This window comes from Pempheris klunzingeri, chromosome 13 (genome assembly GCF_042242105.1).
Source record: "Pempheris klunzingeri isolate RE-2024b chromosome 13, fPemKlu1.hap1, whole genome shotgun sequence".
In the NCBI taxonomy this organism is placed as follows: domain Eukaryota; kingdom Metazoa; phylum Chordata; class Actinopteri; order Acropomatiformes; family Pempheridae; genus Pempheris; species Pempheris klunzingeri.
The window spans coordinates 1,308,461-1,321,547 of record NC_092024.1 but is presented as its reverse complement, the minus strand read 5'-3'; the positions used below and the strand labels follow the sequence as shown (position 1 = coordinate 1,321,547).

At 39.5% G+C, this 13,087-nt stretch overlaps 1 protein-coding gene across 1 annotated transcript in view; it reads right to left on the bottom strand.

Moving 5' to 3' along the window:
- The window catches only part of sntg2 (syntrophin, gamma 2), a 71,083-nt gene that overhangs the window by 28,184 nt on the left and 29,812 nt on the right, over window positions 1–13,087 (bottom strand). Inside the window, exon 9 of the mRNA XM_070842898.1 lies at window positions 2,835–2,959. Coding sequence (XP_070698999.1) covers window positions 2,835–2,959 — 125 coding nt within the window. The remainder of the gene's footprint in view (window positions 1–2,834; window positions 2,960–13,087) is intronic.

The following is a 13,087-nucleotide window of genomic DNA, read 5'->3' as shown; positions in this document are numbered from 1 at the left end:
AAGCATTTTTTAGGAGAACAACGTCAACTGCACCATCCAACTGCACCATCTGCCATCGGGTTTTCAGTCATGGAGGACTTGTGGCATCAATCACTCTTTGGTAACAGTAATGGTAAAAATCATATACCTCAGTAATACATGACTAATGTATGAATAGGGAGGATTTAATGCATGAATTAATGCAGGATGTATCATGAATTGTTGTTGCTCTCCATTAACGAATGATCAAATCACTGATCAGTTCAGACTTAAAAGATCATCAGTTAAGGAGCCTCAACTCCAGTTACTGCAGACATTAATTAACATACATTCAAGTTAGCTAGAGTTTTGCATTCCTTACTTCCATTTCAGGAAGTTGGCAGCAGACCAAATCATAAACACACATCTGAGCACTCATGTGACTCAAGAGGATGTGTGATTAATACATCTGAGTTTGAGAATACAAAGCATGACTTTCTTTTAACCATTTTTGTAAGAAAAAGGGGTCAATAAATTTGATTTCAACATTTTTAAAGAATACATAAACTAAGAGATGAGATCCAGGGAATATTCTTTCAGATCTGCCATTAAAAGATATGAAGGAGTAAGTTTGCCAACTGATCAAATATTTGTATAGCAGCATAGTTTATTTCCACACTGTGCTATCAGCGAGTGACAACGATATTTACCTGTTCTGGGAGGCGGAGATACTGAAAAGTGGTTCGGCTGACTGACGGGGAGTTTGAAAATGTCCAGCACATTCCACCATTCTGGGAGATTCTCAGCTGTTTAACCTTGTTAACATCCACACTGACCTGGTGTGTATTCATGCATTCTGATATTCTCATGTCAGCCATGTTTTGTAGGGTAAACTCTGATATCGACATGCTCTCTGCCTCCAGGGCTCCTTATTGACTGAACTCTGCTATTCCTGATTCAGCACTGGGTTATCAGACTTAAGAGTGACTAAGCTCCAAATTTCATCAATGCATTTCTTCAATATTTCCCTCTGTGCTAAGCAGTCATTAAACTGTTGATTGGACTTAACATCTCACAGAATTAGTATTACAGGATTGTCGCTCTATCCAAATACAGCCTGGATCTAAAGAGGAGTTCCTCACAGAGGTACGTGAGCACTCCTCAGGCAGCCATGTGCTTCAGATGAGTAGCAGTGATTTTACTGTGGGCTGATCTACCGAGACAGTAGTAGACAAGGAAGTACATTTCCTTATGTTAGCTTATGGATACATTTTTATTTCATAGCAAGTTCTCTTTTATTTCTATGATGATTTTACTGTTTGTAAGATGGGTATGGAGCTGCCATAGTGTTCAAGTTAGACAGCTTGTGATCATTCTACACTTATTTTCACTGTAGAACTGGACTTTTGCTCATTTAAAACTCTGTTTCTTTCATGCATTATTGTGTTGATGATGAATAATTGCTCAAAAGTAGAGTCTAGGAGAATATTGGAGAATTTCTTAACACTTTTGTCTTACTTTACTTATTTTTAGCAGTTATAAAGGGCACAGCTGCACTAAAATCAAAGGGTTCATCAATCAATCAAAATATATGTTCTTAATGTCACTATAGGGGTTCTATCTGATGATTTTAAAAGTCATACAATACCCTATTGGCCTATTGATTCATGATGATGGATGGCGGATGATGATGGATGATGCATATTATCATAATTACTACCATTATCAATGATCCACCATGTTTGAAGCCCTCTCTTGTATTCTAATGACTAACATGGTGCTGATGTAGAAGTGCTACCAGCTTTGACCTCTTAGGACAGGAGGACATTCTCCAACAGTAGAGTATGGCATTATTTCTTATCGTTGGCAGCTGCCTAGGGCTCAAAATTGGATAATACCCAATTAGGTGTCCAATAATGTAATAAACAAGTTTATTACATTTTTAATCATCTCAGCAGCGTTCAGAGTTCCATTATTTATTCATTTTTATGTACCTGCAATTCTTGAGTTATGGAACTAGACACAAAGACCTAAAGTAAGTAAGAGACTGAGTGCAAAGAAATGATAAGGAAAGTGACTAAGGTGAATCATTTCCAATTCCTATAAAAACCATTAATCTCCATAAGCACTGGTGCCACTAGCCACACAGCACCAAACTGTATCTTTGTATGTTAGAATATTTTAAAACCAAACTGTCACAATATGGTTAAATCTCTTCTTGTCAGACTGTGGTGATAACAATTCTGTGATTGAGGTTTGTCATTAGAGCGCTACAAACAAATAGGAGTAAGCGGTTATCGGTGTTATTCACTCTTATTAGTGCACCTCAGATAAGACTAAACAAAGCACACGAGTGCATGAACGTGACAGAAAAAACACAAATCTGGATCAGTGTCAAAATGCAATACAATTGGAGAAAAACAAATAATAGAATAGCTGAATGTGATCAGCACGCTGGGAGGCATCGGTACATTAGAACTGCCAACTGTTAGTAGTACTTTCTCTAATTTCTGTTCAACAAAAACACCTCTTAGCTTGATTTTTGTCCCACAGGTTTTTTGGGAAATAAAAAATTCTGATTGAAAAAGCTTCCACCGAAAGCAATTGTGAATCCACTGTATGCATGGAAATCAATATAGAAAGGACAGGCTTAATAAGCCGAATGCATTTACAAGTTCGACCAGTGTTCACGCAGTCACACCTTCTCAGCCAGAGCCTCACAGCTGCGGTGACCTTTTAAGTCGTTTATGCCTGTGCATAGATATTGGCATTAACATCCTCACACCTAAATGGAAAGCGCTTGCTATAAGCCAACAACTGTGCTCGGTGAACTGTGCACTTCAGAGGTGAATTATATCATGCTGGATTACTCTTACCTTAATTTATCTGTGCCAGCTTTGTATCTGGAGACTCTGGCCATCAACAAGGGCAGGGAGACGGCATCCAGCCAGCGCTTCTCATACTTTGGTTCATTAGCTGAGGGCGAAGGGGGTGATGGAGCCTGCGTGGAATACATGAACAATGCGATGAGCTTCCTGCACCCCTCGCAGAGTCCCTTTGATCATTGAGGATGTGGTCGGGATGCAACACTCGCACCATTAACATGAACAAAGAATTCCTTTCTTAGCCCGAGTTAATCAGCTGTATAGTACGTAAACATCGAGATGAAATCCTCCGACACAGGGAAGTCCTTTAAGGATAAAACAAGCACCTTTAACCCTTACTGCTTGATTAAAGTCCTGACCTGTTCCTGTATACACTCACATGCTCCCACTCTCACCTCAAGTCATAGAGCTGCTTTCCAGAACACATTCAAACTGTGGCACGTATAACTTGATTCATTTTTTCCTCCATGTGCCTGGTTATCAAATGTATTTCAAAATGTTCTCTTATAAGATGGATGTTATAAAACCTTCCATTAGAAAGGATGACTCACATTTCAAAGGCTAAACAGCATATATTTGGGAATATATGGATGCCCTTCATTAATTACATGAGGGGTTTAAACTTAACCAGTCATCAAGTGGCTGACTAATGTCTGTAGACAGTTCAATACTCAAGCTTGGAGGATTTTTCTTCTTGACAATTGTTATGTTTTTCATCTATTGGTAATTCATGAAAAAATGAATATATTAATTACCATTTGTTAAGGGTCCCATATTATGCTAATTTTAAAAGGTCTTACTAGTACACGTTTACATGGCTTCATGTAAAACAGTTCTTCTCATTGTAGTCATGGCAGCTGCAGCTGTTTCCAGCCCGTCTCAAAAAACAGAACAATTTGCTGCTTTGTTTTTGCCTTTGACATCTGTGTGTTACCAGTAGCTGGTGTCAGTGAGGAAAATAAACAATGGTGGACAGCGAAATTCAGGTCAGGACGTTTTCATTGGGTGGGGACGGTCGGCCTGCTGAAGGGCTGGAGGAGGTCACATGATTGACAGATCCCCTCATGACATCATAAAGGAAGCCAAATCTAAACGGCACGTTTTCACACACATTTAATGAAAGATGGAGCAGGAGAAAGAGAGAGTGGACGGTCTTCACTCAGAGTTGGGCCGTCTGCACTGTGAGTCAGCGCCACATTGAATTGAACACATTTTTCTTTGTGATATTTGAAATGTTTAGTTACCTTTCCTTTTCTCTCACTTCAGTGAATGGCTTCAATAAAGAAACTGACCTCTGGCTACAGTAAAGAGGTTAAGTCATACATCATTTTCCTTTTTATGCAGAAACGATTACCTGATTAGTTGGTTGACACAAAATGAAGTCTTTCTTTAAACATGGATACGAAGCATTTTTGCTTTACCTTCTTGCATCGCTGCTGCGACACTTAAATTTCCCAGTGTGACACCAATTTAGTTCATCTAATCCCGTATGTTCACTCTCAAATGTAGGTTGGTCGACTTCTGGGAAACTATTTTTATATATTTTTCTTTCTGACATTTTATAGACTTAAATATAATTTTCAGATTAAACAATGATGAAAACAATTAGTACTGACAAATGAATTCTGCCACAGAGTTGACAGGATAGCCACTGATCCAGCATAAGGATTTTTTTATCTAAAATATTAATGGGTATTTGAAAAATAGGTTGGCAAATATTACCAATATCCAGTACTTGTTGGTGATGAAGTCAGCAGCACTGAGAATATATGAGATCATACACAGCGTACAAAACACATCTGCTAGTGAGAAATGGAGTGGAAAAAAGATGATGAAAACAGGCCGACAGAAAATGTCCCTTGACATTCATTAATGGCGGACTGAAACTAGTTTTGATACAATCTACAACTTCAAGTGTTGTTGTGTTGTGAAGCCATATTTGGGGGAGAGTACACTTGCTATTTAAATTGGTGGATTACATTCATCTTGGCAGCGGTTTTGTCTCCGTTTTCAGAAATCCATTAAGAAGAGCTCACAGTGAGGCTGCAGCGTAAGCCTCTGACTGTGGCAAATACACAGGTGCATTTAGGCTTTTTGCAGGCAGTAATGAGCATTAGAAAAAGCTAAAATTGCAGCTTAAAGATAGACGGCTTGTGGCAATAATGAAGGTGTTAATGTGGCATGGAAACAGCTTTGTTTTTGAAAGCTGTGCAATGGGTTATGGGTACTGTCTAATGGCGGCAGCACACATAGCGGCAAGCAAGACTTCAAATTACTTTAGGATGCACTTTATAGCAATTCGCTATCACTATAATGGTCAGCACTTCTTTCCCCACATTAGCACTCTACTGCTCAGAATAAGAGTGGAAAAAAAAAAAGTCACTCTGTTTGTAAACACTGTCTCACATTCAGACTGTTCTGCTCTAAAGTTCTCTTTTTGACAATGGCTTGAAGGCTTTACAAAAGTGAAATAAAATTATGGGTGATTGCAGTGTGACCGTAAGGACATCCTTTACAAAGAATAAAGACAAGGCAAATTTATTTGTATGGCACCTTTCAACAACAAGGCAATTCAAAGTTCTTTTCAAAAACATCAAGACAAGATATAAAAGAAACCCAAAGTAATATGAACAGACAACAAAGAAATAGAAGATAAAAAATAGGCTGAAATAGAACAAAACAGACTGAACCGTAGAACTACACGAGGTATGAATAAATAAATGTAACTTAATTAAATGCAGCAGTGAACAGAAGTCTGATAGCTGGAGCAGACCTCAGGTTTTCTGGGAGTTTGTTCCAGACATTTGTCGCGTGAAAGCCGCTTCTCTGTGTCTAGTTTAGTCTGTGGAGGCAGAAAGCAGAGCCGTCTCAGACCGTCTGAGCAGTCTGGACAGTTCCTGAAGGAGCAGCAGATCAGAAATGTATTCTGGCCCTGCTTCATAAGCCAGCAGTAGTATTGTGAAGTCGATTCTGTGGCACACAGGAAGCTACTGGAAGTGGAGCGATTCACTCTCCTGGTCTGCACGGGCACTCTGCCAGCAGCCTTCTGAAACAACTGCGGCTCTGAAGGACCTTTTAGAGCAACATGTAAAGATAGCATTACAGTAGCTGAGACGAGGCCTTTCATTCTTGATATATTTTGTAAAAGGTGATTGTAGACCACTTCTGTAATCGTCTTAAAGTGAAATAAAGTACATTTTAGGTAAGAGTCCATGATTACATTACCATTTCTGTCTTGTTTTGTGGTCTTTAATGTTGAGCGAGGGGTGCTGAGCTCTGCTACAAAAACAGTTATTCCACTATTAATGTTATTTTACCTTTTCCAATATAGCACTACTATGATGACAAAGGTGTCAAAACTGCTTTAATAATGTTGCACAAAATTGAATTCTTTCTCCTAAAAGTTTAATTTCTTCACCAAATGTTTCCTGCAAACTGAAATTCTATCACAATGTCTCCTCCAGAGGGTTTGAGGGAGAAGCTGGAGCCGCCTGCGGTCTGGTTCTGGACAGGAGGCTGCAGCAAAAAGCTGAAAACACAACATCAGCATCTAATAAGCTGTCATGTGTTGAACTAGACTGGAGCTGAACACGGGCGGGCTTAACCAGTGCCAAGTGCCAGCTTCAACCTCAGTTTATTTTAAGTGCACATCGCTCATACAGTAAATTAAAATAAAAGAGACAAACTCAAATGCACACACACACTCACAGTACAAGTTCTTAATACTTTATACAGTGAACATTTCATCCTCTTCCTTTCCAGCGCTGAGCAACTCATTTCATTCACAATCGATTTCTTTTAATCATTCATTTAATTTTCTCTTACTGTGTTTACTGCTATGCACCAAAATACCAAAGCAAATTCCTTGTATGTAAAAACCAAAAAGCCTCATTCTTATCCTGAACAGTTCTTTTGTGAGTGTGTTCTTTTGTGCATTTGCCTAGAATGAAGACTAGGACCACAGACTGTATAAAAGAGGAGGATGTAGATTCTGGGTGTGAAAAGTGAAGCGAATGTGGAAGTGCCTTAATTCACCTGCATTCATTCTAAACACCAGCAGGGGGCGACTCCACGGGTTCCAAGAAGAACTGATTGTATGGACGTCAATGAGAAAACGAGCCTACTTACCTCAATAAAAGTGTTCTTAAAGAGTTTATGGCCTCAGTTGCTAGTTTCAAGTCTTTTTCAAGACAGCATGATTTTCATTTTGTAAATTATGGTGTCATTTAGAGTGAAATAGACCAGAAAGCAAGGGAGACTTTAGGGCGAGGCTACCTTAGATAATAATGGCTAAATCCAAACTGGAGGCATCAAAACTAAAGTCCATAAACCAACAGATCCCTTATGGTAATACGTCCACTTCTTATATACAATCTGCTTAAAACTTGTAACAGTGTTAGATCTTAATTATACTCCAGCAGTGATTAAATTCCATTTTTTATAACTTCTGGTAATAACTTGTCCCAAAACACCAGGTAGCACCGTGTGTGCCAGGTGCCGCTAGAAGGGTTCAAATTTTAAGACGTTATTTCCGAGCAAGTTCCTGAAGCACAATATGTTGACAAAAGCTTTGATAGCTGGAGGAGCAGCACATTTAAATGTAAATCACATCGCACTTAATGAAGAACAGATGCATTACACATTATCTAATGAGTTACAAAGCTCAGGGATCAAATGAGTGAAGCTTTAGCAACATCAAACAGTGAATCACTCCTGCAGCTAAAGATTATCTGTCAGCACAAAATCCCAGAACTCCACCGCATAACGGTAGGAAAAGTGATGTGGCCCCGTGCATCATTATACACACAGTACAGGTAGGTGTGTGTTCATCACACAGGAACCAAATCACCTGCCTTCCCCAGAGTTAAAAATGGCTGAACATATTACCAGAGTATTAAAATAGCCTCTGGGTGGAATGTAGTCAAGAGTGAACAGCACAGGAAAAACTGCCCACCTTTGCAAAGTGAGTCGCAAATCGTTGCTGAACTCCAACATGTCGCACGCAGATCCGTCAACTCCTCACCAGTAATTACTACATTTCTAATGGAATGATCGTCCTCTGCTCCATTAATGTCAACCAAGAGCAAAATGTTTTAGTTAACTCTTAAGTGGAGCTCTCCAGAGAGGTGGGGAGGTGGCAGGAAATGGAAAAGTATCAGGCTGTCGGCGTGGATTACACAGACAAAGCCCCTGCCTCTGCTGAAGGGCTGGAAAACAGTAACTAAAGCCACGGCATTGTTCTTCACATCACTCAAACACTCTTTCATGGACGCCGATACCTCAGAGGTGACTTGAACCGAGCATAATTATGTGAAAGCATGTAAATGAATCTGGGAGGTAAATGGCCCAAGGTGCAATGAAAAGGAAATCGTTGTCAGTCATTTCAATGTCAAGAGAGCCTACTGGAGACAAAGCTTAGCGAATTCTAAAGTGTTGCTTCAGTTGTGTGAGTGCTAGGAGAGGAAACACTCAAGCCACAAGTGGCTGTACTTTGACAGTGGTCACTATATCAAATTCAGTGTTGTTACAGTGTGAAGAGAATACTATAGCTGACAAAGTGCAGGTCCGTCATGCCAGAGTTTTGAATTCTTGGTTGAGGTTGGGTTTAGGCAACAAAAGTACTTTGGTTAAGGTTAGGAGAAAATATTGGTTATTTTAAATTTTGAAATAAAATACAGAAAACAAATGAAATATGCTGTCAGTAAACATTTTAGTCTTTGGTATCAGCAGTTTTCTCACTTGCCACGTATGGCAATTAACGTTTCCTCGTTATGTTAATAGAAAACGTTACTCTGTCCCTCAAAACGTATTTGCTGTTGCAAAGTAGTTATAAACTTAATTTCTAGCAGACAGGAGCCAATCCACCTAGCAAGAGTTGAGCCATTTCAATGGACAAATGAAAAGTTTGACCAGCTGGTGATGCTCAGGAGATCACTAAAGTCACAAGGATTCATCCTCTAGACATCACAGATATCTGTGCCAAATCCCATGCTGGGTCCTTCCAGTAGGTGTCTATGTTTCATTAGAAATTAAAAATTCCAAACTTCCACATGGTGCCAAAGGTAATTCAGAGATTCACCAAAGTCAATATCCCGACAGCAAAAGCTGCTAACTCAACATTGAGTTATTGTCAGAAAGGTTGCTATGTAGTTCAGGTTTAACATGCTACCTTAAATGATGATGTTCTCAACATTATAATAGTGAAATGTAATCACCATGTGCCTATGTGGTAATTCTATCGTCCAAATGAGGACTAGGGGACAACCATTTTAGGAGACTGTATATAAACATGGACATCATGACAGCTCCCCAAAAGTGAAGCCAAATCATCTACATGGTGGCTGGCTGCAGTATAGGCATACACAGTATAAGAAGGTGTGGATGTAGGCACCATGACATCACCCATTGGTTTGACGATGGCCGCTTTGACGCCTCGAGTTCGGCTTTATGGCCGTTGCCATCTTGGCTTTTTTGAGTCAGAAGTGATGCTCGTTCCACCAAGACTCTTCTCATCCCTGATTGGTGTGTCACAAAGTAGTCCTGCCCCAAAACTTTCCCCTGGTTCCTCACTCTTAATGGGCCCATAACCTACTAAATGAACGTCAGGCTGTTTTTAAGACTTGAAACTAGCGACTGATACCATAAACTCTTTAGGAAATGACGAAGTTAATCAAGCGAGAAATAGGGTCATTTTATTAAACTTTAAAAGAACGTGTGGCGTCATGATGTATGTATGTATGTATGGGCAGGACCTCGGTACTGCAGCACCATCCCCATCATTGCTGTGCAGACTCACACAGAAACACATTACCAGCACAATATGGCAGCACCCACATCTGAGATATTTTGGCTTCATTTCATCAAGTCATCCATCTTTATATATAGTCTAGGTGTGGGACAAATTTACTTCAAATGAAGCATATCTTCACTATGATGCCTGCGTCTTTGTTTGGTTTTAAATGAAGAAAAAAAAACCAAGAAAACATCTAATATCCCTCATTTTTGGAGGGAAATGGCAAAGAGGAGGGGGAGTCGAGCCCTCCCTAGACAAAAAAAAGTTATATTTAACTATGGCCTCTTTAATGCTGAGCTATTTGGTGAACAGCTGCATTAACCAGATTAGCAGCAAACCGCTTTTAAACGGCTAAACTGTAACTTACTGCAGATAACTGCACAATTAAATGCAACCTTTGCTGGGTGTGCACAAACTAACCAAATTCATTGCCTCAGTTTTTGAGGCCATGGTTTTAAATGGGTTTTTGCCTACAAGCTGTTACTTTCTGTCTCTCTTGTCCAGGTTGGACTCCCAAGGTGACGCCACAAACTGTCAACTCTCAGCTTCTGGGGGGAATGCAGCACGGACAAGAGGTCCTTCAAGTGCTGAAGAACAGTACTGAGTAACAGCACGTCATGTGAGTTCATACCACAATAAACTACAGATACTGCAGATTTAACTCCCCTTTCATAACCTGCATTATACATTTTAAGATGATTCTATTTGATTTGTGATAAAGGCTGACACCTGAACACCTGCGTATGGTCTGTATTCAGTCAACTGTATCATGTTTAAAGAAGTGAAATGAAGAATGTACATAAAAGATGGAGTGGGAGGGTTTTCATATCTATCAGTCCATGGTACAGTCTCCCCCTGCGTTAGCTGGGTTTAGTGGTACAATATCATTTTTGTAAGCTGTCTGCACTCTTTTTAAAGTCAGCTTTTAATTGTTTTGTCCATCTCTCTTATTTGTGTCCTTTTACAAAAACTACCGCAGCTGACCTTCAGTGATTCAGAGAAGAGCACTGAACAGACAGGCTGAGGCAGAATGGAGAGAGGAATAGCTTAAAAGGTAAACTCTTTTCTACAGGTGTGAAATCACATAAGCAGATCCCATTCATATAGTAGGTACTTCACTGTTCAGTGTGGATTTAAAAGTTAGATTTCATTTTATAGACAGGATCTGTGAGTATAGTTCCACAGCACATTTAATTAGCTTGTTCATAAACATTATGTAAATTCTAATAGATCCTGCAGTCATTGAATTCTGGAAATATTTGAGTTGACAAGTTTTTTTTAAATTTCTTTTAAAGCAAAGACTTCCCTGAACTTTCACATGTTCACAGCAATATCAATATAACGTCAATATCATGTAAAACAATTCATTTCTAAATGAAGAAATTAATGAAAAGGTCTGGTAGTATATAACAAATATCAACCAACTACTTGGCTTCAGTGTCAGGCATCCGTCTGGATTCAATTCAAAACCTCACTGTTGACTGACTCATATTTTGCTATCCGAGTAGGCTTCATCCTCTGGGGACCACGAATGTCTGTACAAAATTCCATGCAAACCAGTAGCTGCCAAATAAGGGATGATCTCCAGCAGTAACGTAGCTGTACATTATCGAACTTGTCATAAAACGTCATCCTAAAGGGGTCAATAATTTGACATAAAATACTGATTTAAAGATTTAAAAATGATTTCTTATGAATACTTAAGCTATCTGAACTGCGTCCATAGCAACAGTCTGTTATACATGTAGCGACGGTCTGCTGAGTAGAAATAACAGACCACGCTGTAATTGACCAATCAGAACTCAAGTATCCCACAGAGCCATGTTACAGCCCAATATAACGTATGCATGGAGCATTAGCATTAACATGAATTCATGGTTTAACTGTGCTGCGTACAAATATGAAAATTTGACAGAAGGGAGTGGAACAAGTGTGAGAGAAAGAATGTGCTGTAAATCACAGGCATTAGCTAATTGCTAATAGCTATTTAACCAATTCAGGCAATTACTTGGTGATACATAAGAATGAATTAATGACACTATACATCGCGAAGCTTTCAGCATTCATGATTACACAAGGTAAACATAACGGTCGTGGCCATTCCTGCCATGCTGCATTGTAGGAGTTCTTTTGTGATGAGGAATTCATCAGCTGTCTCTCGACTTGCCTCCCCTATTTTGACTTCCTTTCCTACATTTCAGGAATGAGTTTTTACAAGCCCCGGTGAACTCCAGCAGCTTAATGTACAAGTATAGAGAGCCGTATGAAAAAAAAAAAAAAAAAAAGCAATGTCTTGTCTGCCAGGAAAATGGGAGCATCACACTCCCCAGCCCACCCAGCCCACCGTGCCCCTTGTGGCTGCGCTGCATTCGGGTTTATTGGGTCTGCTGTCAATGGAGAAATTGCTGTCTCTTACTCTGGCTACCATTTTTCTCAGTGTAACTGGTAAAGCAGACAGCTGAAAAATGGTGCGTCTAAGAAGTCCTCCCTCAGTCGGGAGGAACTGAAAATAAAAGCATTTACTGCGACTCCTATTCAACTCGATGTGCTGGAAATACTTAATTTGTGGTAACACTTTGCCTTTAGAAACAACAAAACAGGCCCTGGAATGCAAACGGCATTGCTCATACTGTAGCTCTTTATGATCCTTTCATTAAGTGGTTGTTGTGATCATCATCAAAGTTATGCTGGTAAAAAAAACAAAACATCCCCAACCACATCCTTGTGCCTGGCATGTAGCCTTCAACATTCATGTAAAATGAAAAGATGTTTGCCCCACAGGAGGTCTTACATTCAGCTCGAGAAAAATATCTAAGTCAAAAGGAACATTTTAGCTTCAGCTGCTGGAGCTGCCAGTAAGCTTCTCTCTTTATTAGAGTTAACTAGCTAGCAACTACTCAAGCAATTTGTTGAGTGTTTGAAATTACAGACACATCTTCTCAGCCTGCTTTGGTAGTGAGTTGTTCAAATGTCTTCGTTTTGTTATGTCTTATGAATGAAAGCAGTAATTCTCTTAACAAGTGTGCTTCAAAGGACATTGATATTTCAGTAACAAAAAGGCCAAACAGTAATTACATTAGATTAAATGACTTTGGCCACTTTGAGGCAGCACAACATTGATATAGCTTCCATGGTAGCAAACTGCTGCCTATTTAGCAGACGGGTAGCAACATTAGCATTCATGTGGAGACACGGTGGAGACACCTGTCAATTAAAGACCATTATTCGCTCAAGTAGTTCTGTTTTGGGTGCCACCAACTTCTGAGAAAAATACCTGGGCCATTACAAGCTAAATGCTCCACTATGTTCAATCACATTGACTGCGTTTAAATAGCAAGGTTTGTAAAAAAGGACACTTCACGTGTCAAATGTACACTGTTCTCATTCCGCGGTTAAAGTTAGCAATAATAAATCTGCAGTGTCTTTAAAATTAAGCTTGCTAGTAAATGAT